This window comes from Aphelocoma coerulescens, chromosome 26, assembly GCF_041296385.1.
Source record: "Aphelocoma coerulescens isolate FSJ_1873_10779 chromosome 26, UR_Acoe_1.0, whole genome shotgun sequence".
In the NCBI taxonomy this organism is placed as follows: Eukaryota; Metazoa; Chordata; class Aves; order Passeriformes; family Corvidae; genus Aphelocoma; species Aphelocoma coerulescens.
The window spans coordinates 1,199,185-1,217,303 of NC_091039.1; the positions used below are offsets into that span (position 1 = coordinate 1,199,185).

At 64.5% G+C, this 18,119-nt stretch overlaps 3 protein-coding genes across 6 annotated transcripts; 2 read left to right on the forward strand and 1 right to left on the reverse strand.

The window, feature by feature from the left end:
* Positions 1-1,504: 1,504 nt before the first annotated feature.
* On the forward strand, positions 1,505-8,891 carry INAVA (innate immunity activator). Of its 3 annotated transcripts, none has more exons than XM_068995978.1 (9): positions 1,505-1,558; positions 2,137-2,196; positions 2,909-3,033; positions 3,112-3,231; positions 3,845-4,049; positions 5,146-5,199; positions 5,540-5,939; positions 6,819-7,386; positions 8,574-8,891. In XM_068995978.1, the coding sequence occupies exons 2-9, from the start codon at positions 2,151-2,153 to the stop codon at positions 8,664-8,666; spliced, it is 1,611 nt and encodes a 536-aa protein (XP_068852079.1). In that variant the 5' UTR covers positions 1,505-1,558; positions 2,137-2,150; the 3' UTR covers positions 8,667-8,891. The 3 variants fall into 3 exon arrangements, with proteins under 3 accessions (XP_068852079.1, XP_068852076.1, XP_068852077.1); XM_068995975.1 differs by having other exon boundaries at positions 1,511-1,558; positions 3,112-3,228; XM_068995976.1 differs by lacking the exon at positions 5,146-5,199 and having other exon boundaries at positions 1,511-1,558.
* Positions 8,892-9,676: 785 nt separating this feature from the next.
* On the forward strand, positions 9,677-13,555 carry SHISA4 (shisa family member 4). 2 transcript variants are annotated; one of them, XM_068995832.1, is made up of 5 exons: positions 9,677-9,955; positions 10,919-11,090; positions 12,210-12,343; positions 12,936-13,091; positions 13,169-13,555. In XM_068995832.1, exons 1-5 carry the CDS (start codon positions 9,883-9,885, stop codon positions 13,213-13,215), a joined length of 582 nt encoding a protein of 193 aa, XP_068851933.1. In that variant the 5' UTR covers positions 9,677-9,882; the 3' UTR covers positions 13,216-13,555. The 2 variants fall into 2 exon arrangements, with proteins under 2 accessions (XP_068851933.1, XP_068851932.1); XM_068995831.1 differs by lacking the exons at positions 9,677-9,955; positions 10,919-11,090 and having other exon boundaries at positions 11,099-12,343.
* Positions 13,556-14,092: 537 nt separating this feature from the next.
* Positions 14,093-17,253, reverse strand: LOC138098913 (myb-related transcription factor, partner of profilin-like). Its single transcript, XM_068995830.1, has 2 exons — positions 16,587-17,253; positions 14,093-14,791 (listed from the first exon to the last, which is right to left on the reverse strand). Exons 1-2 carry the CDS (start codon positions 17,059-17,061, stop codon positions 14,259-14,261), a joined length of 1,008 nt encoding a protein of 335 aa, XP_068851931.1. The 5' UTR covers positions 17,062-17,253; the 3' UTR covers positions 14,093-14,258.
* Between the last annotated feature and the right edge of the window lie 866 nt (positions 17,254-18,119).

Genomic DNA, 18,119 nt, shown 5'->3' on the forward strand with positions numbered 1-18,119 from the left:
AGAGCTCCCTGAGCCCCCTGGCACACACTGGGCTGCCCCTGTCCCCAGCACATCCTGGCACTGGGAACGGCACCCGGCGCTGCCATTCTGGGTGAGCTTGTGGTCAGGGATGAGTACTGGAGCCTTGGTGTCCCCGTGCCAGTGACAACCAGGGTGCCAGGGCTGGAAGGAGCGGATAAAGCCAGGGCAGTGCCACGGGAGATGTGGGGGATGCAGGCAACACTCTCCCCCTGACCTGCACCTGCCCTGGCTCCATGAACCAGAAAACATCAAATAAAGTCTTTTATTTGTTTTTCTTGATTGAAATGGGACAGAGACAGGGATGGGGCGGCATTGCCATGGGCTGATGGTGCATGGTGGGGATGAAGGGTGGCTCATTTTGCTGGTGGTGCCACCAGCCCAGCTGCAGCTGGTGTCCATCCAAGGCCTTCAGCCATCCCCTGGTGGCACAGAGCCTTCCTCACTCATTCAATCTCCCTCTCTTTTCTCCTCTGTCTTCTGGTGTTTCTTTCCATTTCCACAGTTAAATGTGTTTCACCCCTGCCCCCTCCACCTGCAGCTGGAGCCCACTGGGAGGGAAGAGGAGGCACTGATCTCACATCAGCAGCCCCAGGCTGACAGCACCGCCCTGGGCACCAAGGAGGGGAACAGGCCATTGTTCTGGGGAGCCTGCAGCCCCCTCCACACTGCTCCCTGCATCCCCCTGCCTGCACCCTGCCTGTTCCCTGCTTTTTCACCCCATCCTGTCCAGCCCATCCCACGAGGATGAGCCTCTTCCCCACCCTGCCAGGTACAGCAATGCAGGATGTGCCCAACTCACCCCAATCCAGCTCAGAGGGGCCACAGTGGCTGCGGCATTATCCTGTCACGGCCTGGGAGAGCCTTGGCACCATCCTGGCACTGTCCTGCTGTGCATGGCCAGGGCAAGGATGGGGACAGTGGTCCCTGTGCTTGGCCCATGCCTACATGGCACTAAGGATGGAGCCTCCAATAAGCACCACGTGAGGCTGTGCCAGGCTGCAGTGCCACACCACACCAAATTGCACCACCCCATGCTGCACTGTGCCAGGCCATGCTGTGACACATCTATACCGTGCCATGACATTCCATGCCAGGCCACAGTTCCATCCCACACCACACAGTTCTATGCCATGCCATGCCATGCCATGCCATGCCATGCCATGCCATGCCATGCCATGCCATGCCACACTGTACCAGGCTGAACCACACCAGACCATGCCATGCCATATCAACATGAACCAAACCATGGTAAAACATCTCACACCATGCCATGTCATGCCGTGCCACCATGAGCCACGCCACACTGTGCGTTCCCGTGCCACCTACCCCATACCATACAGTGCCATGCAGTGCCATTCCATGCCGCACAGTGCCGTGCCGTGCCGTGCCGTGCCGTGTCATTCCATTCCGTGCCGTGCGGTGCAGCGGAGCGGGGCGGGGACTGGGGCAGGTGTTGCTCCCCCCGCTCCTCCCTCCGCTCAAGCCCAGACCCGTCCGTGCCCCGGCGCAGCAGAGCCGGCAGCGGCGGCGGGCCCAGGTAAGGGATTCTCCCACCCCGTCGGGACCCCCGGGATGTTTGCTCTGCCTCTGGCCGTCCAGTGCGACGTGGAGCGGGTTGGGGAAACTGAGGCACAGCGAGGTGACGGCCCTGGAAAAGGGGTGTGAACCCCCTCCCCCCCCCCGCCCCACTGCCCCCCTTTCACTCCCTCCCCAAGAGTTTGGGAGTCTTGGGGTGCTGGGGACCCCCTTTTCCCAGGCCGGCGGTCGCTCCCACCCCAGGATCTGCCGCCAGCCCAGACGGAAAAGAAAGGAAAACTGGCAGAGGTGCGCAGTGAAACCAGCTGGGGCGGGAGCGAGGGGCCCCCCCGCCGCACCCCGACCACCTTTGAGCCCTTCAAGAGTGTCACCCTCCCCCCGCCCCGCGCTGTCCGCACCCTTTATTTATGGTAGGACCTACAAGAAGGCAAAGCAAACACAGCCTCGCCTCCCCGCCGGCGCCATCGCGGCACACCCGGCGTGACATGAGGCGTTTTGGGGGTGCGGGGTGGGGGGCACCCATGGGTGCAGCCCGGCTAAGGCCGTGGGGACGAGCTGTGTCCCCCCTGTTGCCCGCAGGGTCCCGGCGCGGCATGGGGGAGGCAAGTGACACGGACAGCGGGATCATGCTGCACTCGGGTGAGAAGGGGGGTTGGGAGTGAGGGAGGTTTGGGGTGCCCCTGTCGCCCATGGGTGCTCTGATAGACGTGCCCCTCCTTCCCAGGCAGAGAACCGAGGACTTCGGTGCATGGGGACACTCTGGGGACACACAAGAGCTGCTTGGGGAAAGCTTTGGGGAAATGAAGGGATAGAGGAATGGGGGCTTCCCCTGGGTTTGGGGAGGCACCCCCAGTGTGGTGGGGGGTGCTCTGGACAGGATTTGACTCAGACGGGTTTGGCCTGGGATGGCTGAGTCAGACTGAAACCTTCCTCCTGTGCCCCCCCCCCTTCCCCAGCAGGGACGTCACGCGTGTCCCGGGGGGGGCTGGAGCGCCCATGGTGCTGCTGGGGCAATTCATGCATACCCTGGCGGATTGGAGGACCCATGGGTGCTGCTGGGGGGGTGGGGGCGGTTCTGGATGCCCTGGGGGGGTTGGAACACCAGTGGGTGCTGCTGGATGGGGGAAACCGGTGTCCCAGGGGAGTCAGAACACCCACGGGTGCTGCCGGGGGGGAAGGGAGGCACAGCTGCTTTGGGGCAGCCGGAGCACCCATGGGTGCTGCTAGGAGGGTCATGGCTGCTTTTTCCTCTCCTTGCGGTGGAGGGAAACTAAGGCAGGGAGGCTGTGGGGTGGCGGGGGATGGTACGTAGGTGCTCCCATCCCTCCAGACATCCGTGTGTCCGTTCCAGGCCCCGACAGCCCGGTGTCCCCGCCGAAGGAGCGGGTGCAGGCGGGGCGGCGGCAGCAGCAGGCGCTGGAGGCGCGGCTCGACGGCTGCGTCCAGGAGCTGCGGCGGCTGTGCCTGCGTGAGGCGGTGAGCAGGGCACGAGGACCCCTTGCCCGCCCTCACATGCTGCCATGGCTCTGCTCAGTGTCCCTGTGCCGTCCTCAGGAGCTGACAGGGACCCTGCCCCGCGAGTACCCCCTGAAAGCCGGCGAGAAGCCCCCCAAAGTCCGGCGCAGGATCGGGGCTGCCTTCAAGCTGGATGAGATTGTCGTTCTGCGTGGGGTGGTGAGGGGGTCCCTGGGGTGAAAAGGTGGTGGAGACCCCATCCCCTCCCCTCCCCTCCCCTGGGTGCCTGAGGGATACCTGGAAATGTCACCATCCCCATCCCATGGGTGGTGGTTGGGTGCCAAGTGCTGTAAGTGGGAGGGGCAGGGGGGTGCTTCCAAGCATGATGGATGGTGTTGGGGTGCTGAGATGTCCCAGTGAAGGGAGGTGTTTGGGTTCTGAATGCGATGTCTGGTGTTGGGGATGGGACAAAGTGGGGTTCCAAGCATGATGGGTGGTGTTGGGGTATTGAGTTAATGGGTTGTCATGGGGTCCTAAACATAATGTGTGGAGTTGGGGTGCCAAGGTGATGGGGGGGGGGTACCAGGTGTGATGGGTGGTATCAGGGTGCCAGAATTATGGGAGGAGGTGGGTTCCAACTGTTGTGGGTAGTGGTGGGGTTTGGGCATGACGGGTGGTGTTGGGATCCAAGAGCGGTGCTGGGTGTTGGGATTCCAGATGAGATGCTGGGAGGGGTTGGGATCCCAAGTGCTGTGTGTGGTGTTGGAGTGTTAAGCACAATGGGTGGCTTGGGGTGTCGAGGTGTGATTCTGAGCATGTCCCCTGCCCCCAGGACCCTCTGGAACGGGAGCGGGCACTGCAGCTGCAGATTGCCGAGGCCTCCCGCCGGCTCTGCCACGAGGAGAACATTGACCGGCGGGTGCGGAAGAGGCGGCAGACGGCGGCGCTCCGGGAGGAGCAGAAGCTGCGGGACCTGGAGCAGGTCCTGATCCAGCGGCGGCTCCTGGCAGGACAGCGGGACACAGGCACTGCCGAGGGTGAGCCCCCGAGCCCCCCAGCTGGTGGGGGGATGCTGGAGGGCAGGGAGGCAGAATGGGGTGCTGCTTGGTTGGGTGTCCGTGGGGAATGCACCTGAATTCCACATTCCCTGTGCACCCCACTGGATGCAGCCCAGTCCTTCATCCCAAGTGCATGCACCCCTCTGGATGCGCCCCAATATGCCATCCACAATGCCTGCACCCCAGTTCCCCATCCCTGGTGAATGCACCTCCCTGGATGCACCCCAACCTTCCATCCCCTGTGAATACAATCCAGTTCTACACCCCCAATGAATGCGCCCCCCCAAATGCCCCCAACATACCATCCCTGGTGAATGCACCCCAATTCCCTGTCCCTGCTGAATGCACCCCTTGGATGCCCTCTGGAAGGCTGTCCCTGGTATGTGCACCTCAGTACGCTCCCACTGTCAATGCACCCTGTTGAAGGTACCCCAATACTTCATCTCTGGTGGTTGTACCCTCATAAGTGCACCCCAAAACTTTGTCCCCAGTGCATGCACCCCAACACACCAGCCCTTGCGTATGTACCCCCTTCATGCACCCCAGAACTCCGTCCCTAGTGCATGCACCCCGATAAACCATCCCCAGCGGTACCCAGTGAGTCCACCCCAGTACTTCACCTCCATTCATTGCACTCCCCTGAATGTACCCCAGTACTGCACCCTTGCCGCTTGCACCCCATAACTCTCCCTGATCACCCAACCTCAGCACCTGCACCCAAAGCGGGGCAGGATGTGGCCCAGCTGCCGTGTCCCCACCCCAGTGGCGGCCATCCAAGGCTGTCCCCATTCTCTCCGTCCCCGTCCCCTCCAAGGACCAGGGCCACAGCAGCGGTGGCGGCTCCTTCCCTGCTGGTACCCCCAGCCTGCCCATCCCAGGCAGGCTGGGAACTGCACGCGGCTTGGTAGAGCCGGCCTGGCCGGTACCGCCGCCATCCTGGAGCGTGTTGGGACAGGCAGCGTGGGAGAGGGGAGCGGAGGCCCGCGGGGATGCGCTGGGTGGTGGCGGGGCCGTGGGAGCGCTTTGGCACCCGGAGGCGGCCCCGGCTCTGTTCTCACAGGGCCCTGCCCCACAGAGCTCAGTGCCTCCGACGAGAGCTCCATGTCTGACGCCGGCCTGCTGGAGGAGGGTGAGGGGGCTGTTGGGGGCAGGGGGGACACCAGGGTACCCCTTGTATGTTCCCTCCATTCCAACCCTTCCTGTGTCCCCTCTATCCCAACTCTCCCTGTGTCCTCTCCATCCCAACCCACACAGGTCCCCTCCATCCCACTCCACTGCCATGTGTTCCCTCCATGCCATTCCTGTGTGTCCCTTCCAACCCCCCCCATGTCCCCTCTGTGCCATTCTCCTGTGTGTCCCTTCCATCCCAACCCCCCACATGTCCCTTCCATGCCAACCATCCAGCTGTTTCCTCCATCCCAACCCTCTCTTTGTGTCCCCTCCATCCCAACCCTCCATCTCTCCTACAGAGGACACACGGCCACCAGGACCTGCCACCCCACGGAGGTCCCCATCTCCAAAGGACCCTGCCGAGGAGGAGGAGGAGTCGGGGCTTCTGACGGCCCCCCCCACTCCCTGGCAGGAGACCAGCCTGGACAGACCCTATGAGAGGGCCAAAAATCCCAGTGTGGACCCTGAGGATGGGGAAACCCAGAGCTCCCAGTGCTATCTTGGGTCCCTGATGGCTGCCCCCACCAGCTCCTTGGCCCCCGGCAGCCCTGACCCCACAGGCTCCCCAGCATCCAGGACAGGGGACCCTCCCTACCGGTTCATCCCCATCCGGACCCTGGTGCTGTGCCGGCAGGCGGGTTCCAGTGCTCCCAGCACCCCAGAGCCATCAGGACGACGGGCACAGACCCAGTCCCTGAGGTATGTCCTGAGCAGGGGGAGGATAGACAAGGGTTCCTGCAAGGGAGGATGGAGATAATCCCATGCGGAGGATGGAGCTCAATCCATGGGAAGGAGGATGGAAATAACCCTGTGAAGATGATGGAGCTCACCTCATGGGGAGGATGTTGGAAATAATCCCATAGGAAGGATGGAGATAGTCCCACTGGGAGTAGATGGAGCTAACCCTGTGGGAAAGAGGATGGGAGTAACCCTGGAGCTAACCCTGTGGGAAGGAGGATGGAAGTAATCCTGTGGAAGAGGATGAAGAGAACCTCGTGGAGATGATGGTGCTAAAGCCATGGGGAGGAGGATGGAGATAATCCCATGGAGAAGATAATGGAGAGAACACCAAGGGAAGGGTGGACCTAACTGTATGGGGAGGATGGAGAAAATCTTATGGGGAGGACAGATATAATCCCATAGGGAGGGGATGGAACTAACCCCATGGAGATGGTGGAGCTGAGTCATGGGGAGAATGGAGACAATATTATCGGGGAGGATGGAGATAATCCCAGAGCCAGGATGAAGATAATCCTGTGGGGGGATGTGGGAGAAAACCCTGTGGGGAGGATGGACAGAAATCCATTGGGAGGAGGTTGGAGATAATTCCATGGAGAGGATAGAAGTAACCCTATGGAGATGATGGAGGTCAGCCCCATGGGGAGGATGAACTAATCCCTTGGGAGGAGGCTGGAGACTGCCCCACTGGGAAGCTGGAGCTAATCCCATGGGAGGAGGCTGGATGTCTCCCCACTAGGTGGCTGCACCCCACACCCATGGGTGCACCTTTCCCAGGGCTCGCCCTGGCTTTGGGGCAAGGGGAAGGGTCCTCCCACAGCCACAGTGTCTTGCCTGCAGGGTGGACCCGTGCTGGCAGCCAGCCGAGCCGCGGGGCCGCAGCGTCGCACCCCGCCGGCGCCCCACCTACTACACGGTCACCGTGCCCACCTCCTGCCTCCTGAGCCCCGGCCCCGCGTGCCGCTCTGGCTCCGATGACAGCATCTCCGACCTCTCCAGCATCTCCCACGCCACCTCCCCGGGCAGCAGCAGCCCTGACGTGTCCTTTGCAGTTCCGCTGCCCCTTACGGAGCCTGGTTACCACCCGCGAGGTGCCCTCCAGTTCCTGCCGCCCGCTGGCCCCCCGACTTTCCTGTACGAGCAGGATCTGGCCCCGCTGCGGTACCAGCGCCTGGTGCCCTCCCGTAGCCGCATTGTGCGCACGCCCTCGCTCAAGGACTACGCGCCCGCTGGGGCCCGAGGGCTCTCCAAGGCTGCCGTCACTGAGGAGCTCAAGTCGTGGCACCAACGTGCCCAGCTGAGGGGTGCCCGGCCCCACTCCCTTGACCGGCAAGGGGCTTTCCGGAGACCCCATGGTGGGACCACTAGGGACGGGCCCATTGCTCGTGGAGTCCTGTCACTGGTTCAGGTAGGACACGGTGTCTGGCTGGGGTTTGGGTGGGAGTGGTCATGTGGGAGAAGGGAGACCCCCTGGGTGCTGTCCTGCAGGTGACGTGAGTTGTCGCCCTGAGTGAGTAGTGTAGGGACATGTGGCTCTGGGTTCCATGAGGATTTCTGGAGCAGGAGTGAAGTCCTGAGGGGGTCCATGGGGTCCTGTGAGGGTTGTTGGGGCAGGACTGGGATCCCAGAAGGGACCCTGGGGCAGGACCATGGTCTCAGGAGGATCCCGAGGAGACGATCAAGGTCCTTTAAGATCCTTTGGGGCAGGATCGGGACCCTCTAAGGGTCCTCTGAGCAGGTCCAAGGTCCCATAGGTTGAGTCTGGAGGGTCCCTGATGTTCCCTGGAGCAGGACCAGGATCCTGAGTGGGTCCTCATGGGAAGATTAGGGTCCTGAGGGAATCGCGGGGGAAGAATTCAGGTCCCAGAGGAGTCTCTGGGGCAGGACTGGGTTCCTGAGGAGGGCCAGTGGCCAGGACCAGGGTCTTGTGAGGGTCTTAGAAACAGAAATAAGGTCCTTTAAGGTCCTTCAGGGCAGGATGAGGACTTGCTAAGGGTCCCATGGGCAGGTTTGGAGTCCCATGTGGGTCCCAGGGGCAGAACCAGGACCCCTGGGGCAGGACTGGGGTCCCATGTGAGTCTGTCAGGACCTTAAGGGGCTCTCTGGAGCAGGGCTGGGGTTCCGTGTAGGTCCCTACTTTCTGTTGAAGGTCCCAAGGGCAAGACCAGGACCCTGTGGGGGTTCCTGTGGCAGAACTGGGGTCCCATGGGAAAGACCAGGACCTTAAGGGAGTTACTAGAGCAAGATTGGGGTCTCACAAGAGTCCCATGGGAAGGATCAGGACTTCAAGGGGGTCCCTAGGGCAGGACCCATGTGAGTCCCTCCTGTCACACCCAGTTTGCCACAAGCAGGATTCATGTGGGTCCCTGGGGCAGCACTGGGGTGGCCTTGAGCAGGGAAGGGTCCCTGCAGACACTGAAGGGGCCAGCTTCCTCTCTGCTCCTGGGGGTGTTGCTGGGACAAATGCTGGGCAAGTGGGGACCTGCGGCCATGTCCCCTCAACTGCCCCAGCTCAATGCCGGTACTGGGATGTGCCCCTGGTGGTGCATCCAAACAGGGTAGGGGCCAACACCCACAGGGTCTTTGTCCCCCCAGGGCCCCCCAGTGCAGGTGCTGCGACGCTCAGCAGCCGGCGTGCCTGTGCAGGTCTACGTGCCCGAGAACGGTGAGATCGTCACACAAGTGTGAGTGCCCACACCCCCACCCTGGGGCAGGGGGCACCTCCTGGCTGGCCCAGGCACGGCGGGGATGTCTCACGCCTCCCCACGGCAGGGTGGCAGGGGCTGGCCCCCACCCTGTGTTCCCTCACTGGCACTGCGATGCTGATAGGGACACTGTGACCCCGATGCTTGTGGTGACCTTGGTGTCACCCACGATCCTGAATTTGAGGTTTTGGTCTCCAATAAAGGTGTTTTTTGGGATACATCACCCTCAGGATGTGTCACCTCCGTGTCCCCTCTGAGGTCCCCCATCCCTGGGTCCAGTTGGCATTGCCAGGATGAGACTCCGCAGATTTGGGTTTGCTCGGGGCAGTAATGGGGTGACCCCAGTGCCAAAAGGGTGCCCCAGATCCAGCTGTGCACCCCTGGCACCCAGTGACCCGGGCTGGGAAAGGGGCAAGGAGTAGAAGGGAAGGATGGAATGGAGGTGAGTGGTGCAGGGCTGGGGTGCAGGAGGGTGGAAAGGAAGGGTGCAGGGGAGGGGTGCAAGGATGGGTGAAGGGATGGGGTGCGGGGGGAGGGGGGAAATAAGGTGTTCAGGGAAAGGATTCGGTTGGAGAATGGTTCACAGCACCCAAAGTGATGGGGTGCAGGGAAGGGATGGGGTACAGGGAAGGGATGGAGTACAGGGGAGGGAAATAAGGAGTTCAGGGGCAGGATGAGGTGGGAGAAGGGGTGCTGAGAGAGGAAATGCTGGGGAGCAGTGGGTAGGGAAGGGATTTGATGTAGGGGACGGGGTGCGGGGGAGCAGTGCAAAGACGAGCGAAAGGATGGGGTGCAGGAAGAGGGGAAATACGGGGTGCCAGGGGGCAGTGCCAGAGAGGCCACTCCAGTCCCCGCATCCCCGCCCGGCCCTGCCAGTGCCCGGGGCCGGCGGTGCCGCTCCTCCCGGTGCGGGCGGGCGGGGGCCGGTGGCTGCGGCGGGAGGCGGCGTCGGGGGGGGCGGAAGGGGGGGGGGGGGACACCGGGCAGCAACCGAGCTCCGCCGGGCTGCGGCGTCACTGCGGGCCTGCGCCGGCCCCGCTCCGGCACCGGGAGACGCCGGCAGAGGGAGCGGCACCGCGGCACCGGCACCGGGCGGCACCAGGACCGGCCCCGGGAGCGGCTCCGGTCCCGGCGCCGCCGCGCAGCCGCCGCTCCTGTCCCGGGCAGCGCTGAGCGAGGACACCGGGCCCGGCCCCGGGATGGGGCCCGGCGGCCCCGGGAGCGGCTGGCCCCTGGCCGGGACCCTGCTGGTGGCCGTGGCCGCCTCGATGGGTAAGAGACATACGGGGACCGGGGAGGGCCGGGGGATCCGGTGCCACCCTGCGCCTGGACACGGTGCCACCGTCCGTGGCACGGGGATCCCGCTGGGTGGGACTCGGTGCCACCAGCCGTGACTGTGAGTCGTGCCACACAGGGCCCCTTTGACCGGGGGTTGGTGCACCAAAGTGTCCCCCTGGGCACTCTGTCCACACCCCCCCCCCCAAACCCACCTCCCATTTGCTGGTTTCGGGGTGTCCCCGGTAGCCGCCGGGCCCTGGGAACAGCAGGCACGGAGACGGTGGCTGACCGAGCCGGGATGTCCAGCCCCGGGGAATCTGGGGGCTTCCCACGCACGAACCCCGTGCCTCAGTTTCCCCACTTGCCCCTGAGCTGCCGTGGTCCCATTTTGGGGTGTGTGAATGCCGTGTGAGGCCCCTGCAAAGCCCATCTCCGTGGCTCCCGGCACGATGCCCCCGCGCCTCCGGCCGCCCCCGGGCCTCGGCCCGCGGCTATTTCTGGGAAGACAGGTGGCACCGGCCAGAAATAGAGCGGGAAGTGCCACTGGAGCACGCGGAAGGGGGGAAGCTGGGTGGATCTGGGGGCATCTGGAGGGGTCGGGGAGCTGGGTCTGCAAGGGTGTGGGGGGCACATCCTGGAGGGCTCCAGCACAAGCTGCAGGGGGGTCTGCAAGGGTGTAGGGTTGGATGGAGTAGGGTGTGGGGGTCCATAGGTGCAGGGTGGAGCAGGGTTTTAAGGGATATGGGGCAGAATGGGGCAGAGCAAGGGTTTGGGGGTACATAGGGGCACAGTCTGGGGGTCCATGGGGCAGGATGGACCAGGGTATGAGGGAATAGGACACAGTGGGGTACAGGCTGTGCTCATGTGGGGGATGGAGGGCATGGGGTGCTGCCGATGCCCCTGAGGGTGGTGATGGTCAGGTTCCCCAAGGCCCTGGTGATGGGTGGCTGTCCACAGTGGCCGGGGGCGAGGACTGCCTGTGGTACGTGGACAGAAACGGGTCATGGCACCCTGGCTTCGACTGCGAGTTCTTCACCTTCTGCTGTGGCACGTGCCACCAGCGGTACTGCTGCCGAGACCCTCTGCGCCTGCTCACCGAGCGCCAGCAGCGCCACTGCCTTGCCTTCAGGTGCCACAGCCAGGGCTGATGGGGCTGGGGGCTCCCCTGGGCAGGCTGGGTGCTGGGACTGAGTGCTGGGCATTAGTACTGGGTGCTGGTCATTGTGTGCTGTGCATTGGGCAGAGCTGCTGGGTGCTGGGCACTGGTACTGGGTGCTGGGCAGTGTTGTCTGGGGCCTTGTACTGGGTATTGGGCATTGGGTGCTGGATTCTGGGGGCTCTGCACTGGTATTGGGTGCCAGGCACTGGTTCTGGATGCTGGCCAGTGGTACTGGGTGCTGGACACTGGTACTGAGCAGTGGCACCGGGTGCTGGATGCTGGGTGCTCTGCACTGGTACTTGGCAGGGGCACCGGGTGTTGGGCACTGGGGGCTGTTATTGGATGCTGAATGTGGGTGCTGTGCACTGGTTCTGGGCACTGGGGAGTGGTACTGGGCTACTGGGGCTGTTGGCTCTGGGTGCTGGACACTGACACTGGGTACTGGGCACTGGGCAGTGGGGCTGGGTTTTGGATACTGGTACCGGGTTGTTGGGCACTGGTACTGGGCATTGGTGCTTTGCAGTGAGTGCTGAGCACTGCTACTGGGTGCTGTGCACTGGGTACTGGTACTGGGGGCTGGTATTGGGTTCTGGGTGCTGGACACTGGTACTGGGCACTGGTTGCTGTGCATGGGATGCTGTGCACTGATACTGGGCACTGCACATTGAGGGGGATGGATGCCGTGGCCTGGTCACTGGTACTGGGGGTTGGCACTGGGTGCTGGACGCTGGTACTGAGAATTTGCACTGAGTGCTGGGCAGCGGTGCTGGTGTTGGGCACTGGTTACTGCTACTGGATGCTGGTCACTGGGCAGTGGGCACTCGTACAGGGCACTGGGTACTGGGCACTGCTACTGGGTGGGCACTGCTACTGGGTGCTGGGCAGTGGTCACTGCTACTGGGTGCTGGTAGCAGTTCTGGACAGTGTTACTGGGCATTGGTACTGGGCACTGGGCAGCGTCACACTGGATGCTGGGCAGTGGTACTGGACAGTGCCACTGGGTGCTGGGCAGTATCAGTGGGTGCTGGCCGGGGGTGTGTGCCCCGGATGCCCCCCAGGCCCTGCTCCCCACGCCCGGGGGTCCCACAGCCCCAAGACCATCGCGGGCATCGCCTCAGCCGTGGTGCTTTTCATCGCCATCGTCACCACCATCGTCTGCTGCTTCATGTGCTCCTGCTGCTACTTGTACCAGCGCCGGCGGCACCCCCCCACCCCCCTGCAAGGTGCGGGGCTGGGGGCAGGGACAGGGGTGCAGGAGAAGGGGGTGCAGGAGGGTCCTGTAGGTAAAGGGGGTGGAGGAGGATTGAGGGGGCCTAGAGGAATTCAGGGGGAACAGGAGTCTGGTGGGGGGCAGAAGGGATGGGGGTGTGCAGGATCCTGTAGGTATGGGGTGAAGGGGTCGGCGGGGGGCTGGAGAGGTGTGGTGGGGTTGTGGTGCAGGGTGGAAGCTGAAGGGATGAGGGGGAGCAGAAGAGTCCTGTAAGTGCGGGGGAGGGGGTGGGGGGGGAGGCAAGGAGAAGGGGGGCTGTTGGAATGCAGGGGGGGAGCGGGAGGGTGAGGGGGTGGACTTCAGGGATGGAGGTGTAGGAGGCGGTGTGGGGTACACGGATGGGGAGAACAGGAGAGGTCCTGAGGTACAGGGTGGAGAAGTTGTGGGGTGGTGGGACCTGAAGGGATGCGGGGGGGAAATTGGGCACTGGAGTGGGGGCTGCTGATACTACCCTGGCCCCACCACCCCGAGGACCACAGCCACCCTTAGGCACTGTCCCTGTCCCAGTGCCGGGGTGCTGCAGACCTCCCCAATCTCTCCTGCAGGCCCGGAAATCCCCTTGTCCAGCTACCCCCCCGCAGCTCCTCCAGCTCCCTTCCCCATGGACCCCAAAGCCGGCCCTATGCCTCCCCAGCCTGGCTTCGCCCCCATGGCCATGTACCCCATGTACCCCTCCGGCCCCCCTGTCTACAACCCCACAGGTGAGCACCGCGGGGGGAACGGGGTCCCTCCCTATTCCCGGGGGGGCCCGGTGACACCCCCTCTGCTCCCCCCGCAGCACCACCGCCCTACGCCCCGGCACAGCCCAGCTACCCCGGAGCATAAGCCCCCGCCGGGACCCCCGCACCCACCGCCGGCCAGCGGGGCCGGGCTGGGGACCCCCGGGACCCTCCCTGCCGCTGGAGGGGTGCCCCAGCCGGGGCTGGATCGGGCTCTTCTCGGCCATCCTGGGGTGATCTGGTGCCAGCAGAACAGGGCGTCCCTTGTGCCGCACACTGGGCCCTTTGTGGGTGCCTACCCCCCCGGCTCTGGGTGCCAGCAGCCCCGAGCACCCGCGGCGGGGTCCCCAGGGGGGTCCCCCGAGGGCCGTGCACCGCTGTCTCCCTGCACGCACACTTCAGGATTCACCCCCGGGGTTGGCATTAAACCACGTCTTGTGCCCACACCCTGGTGTCGTCTCGGTGACTCTGTAATGGGGAAAGGGGGGGGCAACACCTCCAACCCCTTCCCGCCAGCTGTAAGATGGGGGAACATGAATTCCGCCCTGCTCCTTCTGCTCCCGAGACTTCTCCATCCCAAAATTGTGTTGGCATGGGTCATTCCTACCAAATCAGCCGCTTGGATGAGCCAGCCCGGAGTGCTGCAGCCTACCCAGCCCCTCTCACTCAAAACGGGGACGTGAAACCACCCCTGGACATCTTCTGGGTGAGAAAACAGCAAATTCAGCGCTGGGATGGGGACTGTGGGCGCAGGGATGATTCTTCTATCCACGCCCCCTCCCCTGGACAGGAATAAATGGGGGAGGGTGGGTGGTGTGTCACCCCGATGGTTGTTCCTGGTGGGATTCATCCCCCACACCGTTGGTGGCTAAATTTGGGACCAGAGTCCATCAGTCCAGGAGCAAAGCCAGGCAGACCTGCCTGGAGGGACAGACTCCTGTCCCATCTCCCAGGCCCTTGCATCCCATCACCCCCAAAACCCCTCTGAGGAGCCTGGGGTGGGGGGAGCTGAGGGGGTGCAGCTCCAAGTTTTATTGAAGTGGGATGGAGAGGAAAAGAAATAATAATAAAAATAATAATAAAAGCAGCGAGGTGGGTGCTGGGGGGGAGGGGTGGGGGTGTGTGTACACAGCCAGCTGCGTGGGGGGCTCAGGATCTGGGGACCCCCCGCTCCCGGAGGTAGAGGTCACGGATTTCGGCCAGGCTGCGGCTGAGCGTGCCCAGGGCCTGGGCGATGCTGCGCAGCACCGCCGTGGTCTCCCGACGGCTCTCGGCGTATTCCCGGCGGAACGCCCGCATCTCCTGCACCAGCCGCTCACTGGACTGCACGAGGCTGAGCTGGGGGCACTCGGGGGTCCCGTCCAGCCCCGCCGCCCCGGGGGGCCCCGCCTCTCCCGCGCCGCAGTGACTGAGCTGCTCGGCCTCCTGCTCCAATAGCAGACTCGGGAAGTCGGAGCCCAGCGGCTCCTGCTGCCCGCCTAGGTCGCCGAGGGAGAGTTCGGGGGCTGCGGGGCGCGGGGGGCTCCGGCTCCAGCCCTCGCACAGCTCCCTGGGCGGGCAGATGCCAGTGCGGGGCAGCCGGCGCTCTGAGCCGCGGCCGGGAATGCCGTCGGCAGCGGGGCCGTGGAAGGGCTCAGTCTTCACCTCCACCGGCTCCTCCTTCACCGGCTCCTCCTTGACACCTGTGGGAGGGACGGGGAGCACAGGGCAGCTGGAGGGATCTCCAGTGTCTCCAGTGCCCCACAGACCAAGTGACAGACCCTCTTGTCTCCATCCCTGTGCTCCCACATGCCCTCTCCTGCCCCCAGTCCTGGTTCCATCTATACATATCTCCATATCTCCTGTGTCCCTCATGGTGGTTCAACTCCATCCCGTGTCCTGAATGTGGTGTCCCCATGTGCCTGCACGGTCCTGGTACCCCCGCATCCCTGTTCTTGTCCCAGCACCCACATGTTCCTTGTCTCTGTCCTGGTCCTGCCCCATGTCACTGTCCCAATCCCACCATGTCTTTGCCCTGTTCCCAGCCCCTTCTTATCCCTGTCCAGTCCCAGTACCGCCTGCCTTTTGTCCCTGTCCTAATCCCAGTCACCCATATCCTTGTCCTGATCCTGGTACCCTTCTGTCCTGGTCCAGGTGCCCCTGTTATTCTCTGTGTCTTCTATGTCCCTGTCCTGGTCCTCCCACATCCCTGTCACCTGTGTCCCTGCCCCACTGTTCCTGCCCCAGTCCCTCCATGCACCTGTACCGGTCCCAGTGTCCTAGTCCTGGTTTTTCCCACATCTTGGTCCCAGTCCCCTCATGTCTGTGTCTGTTCTAGTCCTCTCATATCCCTGCCCTGTTTCCCTGGATCTGTGTCCCAGTCCTTCCATGTACCTCTCCCACGCCTAGTGCCCCCATATCCCTCATGTCCCTGTCCCCATCCTCTATGTCCCTGCCATTGTCCCCTGTATCCGTGTCCCAGTCCCCCATGGCATGGTCCCAGTGTCCCTGTTCTGGCCTTAATCTCCTGTGTCTCTGTCCTGGTCCCTCTACACACCTGTCCTGTTCCCAAGTTTCTTGATCCTGGTCCCCTGCTCTTGGTCCAGGTCTGTGTCCTGGTTACTCCATGTCCCTGTACTGGTCCCAGTGCCTCTGTGTCCCTGTTCCAGTTCCCCATGTTCCTGTCCTGATGCCCTGTGTCCTGGTTCCCCAGGTGCTGGTCCAGGTCCCCCTAGTCCCCATCCCCATCTCTCCATGCACCTGCCCCTGTGTCCAGGTCTGGCTGTATCCCTCTCCTGATCCTGGTCTCCTGTGTCCCTGCATGCCCCTGTCCTGGTCCCAGCGACCTGTTTCAGTCTCAGTTCTCTTGCATCCCAGTCCCCCATGTCTGTGTCCTGGACCCCCACATCCTGGTCACAGTATCCCCATGTCACTGTCCTGGTCTCCTGTATCCTGATCCCCTCACATCCTGGTCCTGGTCCCCTGTGTCCCCGTTCCTCCCAATCCTCTCCTAATCCCAGTGGCCCTGTGTCTGTGTCCTGGTTTCCCATGTCCATGTCCTGGTCCCACATGTCCTGGTCCTTGTCCCTCGTGACCCTGTCCCTCCACGCATCTGTCCCGGTCCCAGTGTCCTCATGTACCTGTCGCCTGCCCCCACTTCCTGATCCCATTTCTCCTTGTCCCATTCCAGCTCATCCGTGGCCCCTTTTCGGTCCCCCATGTCCCATCCCAGTCCCCCCAGCAAGTCCCTGCCCTGGTCTCCCATGTCTGTGTCCTGGTCCTCCATGTCCCTGTCCCGCCATACACCTGTCCCAGTCCCAGTGCCTGTGTCTGTGTGCCGGTCCTCCCGCATCCCGCTCCCAGCATTCCCGTGACCCTGTCCCGTTCTCCCCGGTCCCGGTCCCCCATGTCCGTGTCCCGGTCCTCCATGTCCGTCTCTCCACTCCTCTGTCCCGGCCCCAGCATCCCCGTGTCCGTGCCCCGTCCCCGCGCACTCACCGTGCTGTGCAGACCCCTCGGCGCTGCGCACCGCAGGGTCGGTTCCGGCGGCGCCGCGAGGTCCCCAGCCGGGCGCGGGGGCGGGCCCTGGGCCGGGCTCGGCCGCGCCGTTCCCGTTGCTGCCGTTATTCCCGGTGCTCCCGTTCCTGGCGGCGGCCCTGCCGGCCGGGCCCTGCCGCTCCAGCCGGTGCCGGCTGATCTTGTCCCCGGCGCGGCGGCGCAGCCCCCGCCAGCGGTTCTTCACCTCGCCGATGTCGCGCTGGTGGCGGCCGGCGGCGTTCACCTTGTGCGTGATCCGCCACCAGATCTTCTGCTTCTCGTACGCGTTCACGGTACCGGCGGCGGCGCCGAACAGCAGCGGCTCGTACCGGAGCACTTCGCTCATCAGCACCTCCAGCTCCTGCAGCGTGAAGTTCGGCTTCCGCTTCAGCAGCCCCCGCCGCGCCCCGCCGCCGCCGCCGCCCGCCGCCGCCATGCTCCCCGCCGCCGCCTCATGCCGCCGCCCCGCCGTCCATCGCCGCGGCCTCGTGCCCTGCGCCGGTTCCCCGGTGCGGAGCGGGGGGAGCGGGGCCAGACGCCCCCGGTAGCCCCCGATAGCCCCCGTCGGGCGCTGCCGCTGCCGGGGCCGGGACGGAGCGGACGGGCCGGGGCTGCAGCGCGCCCCCTACCGGCCCCGCCGCGCGCCGCTCCGCCCCCGGTTCGTTAACGGCGGCCCCGGTGCGCTAAGGGCGCCCCCTGCCGGCCCCCGCCCCCCCCGGGAGCTGCGCTGCCCCGCTCCGCCCCCGTGGGTTTAGGGGACACCGCCGATGTTTGGGTGAGGCCCCGGTGCTCCCACCCCGCGGCCGGCCGGATGCTCGGTGTGGGATGTCCCAATGGCCCCGCGGTGCCCGGTTGAGGTCCCGCCTTAGCAGGGGCCGACCCAAGGGGCAGGAGCGCGGGGGCAAGGGGCGTGGGGACCCCCCGGTACCGATACCACTCCTCCCGCTGGGCCCACGGCGCTGCGCGGCTGAGGAAATGCCCCCAAAAACGGCGTTTCGCTGGTACCGGGAGCCGCCTCTCAGCCACGCACGTGGGTGACCCGGGACAGGGGGAGCCTCCCGGGGGACACCCGGGAGCTGCTGCACCCCCAAACTGGCCCCGGCCCCGTGGTGCCGGAGGGAGAGCAGTTATGGGTGAGCCCGGGGGTTGGGGTGCCCAGTTTTGGGGTCACGCCGGGGTTTTGGAGTGACCCTGAGGCAGCCCCAGAGTGCCCAGTTCTGGGTGGCCTCAAAGGGTTGGGGGTGACTGTGGGGTGGTCCTGGGGTGCCCAGGTCTGGGTCACTCCAGGGTTTTGGGGTGTCTGCATGACTCTGGGTGCCTGGTTGTGTCCAGCAGCAGCAGGGTGCCTCATTTGGGGGGGGGGGGGGGGGGGGTTGGGTGTCCCATTTGGGGGGTCCCAGATGCCCCATCTGGGGGGTTCTGGGTGGGTGGGGGGGCAGGGACCCAGGTTGGAGTGTCCACGTGGTCCCAGGGTGCCTAATTCAGGGTGGGCTG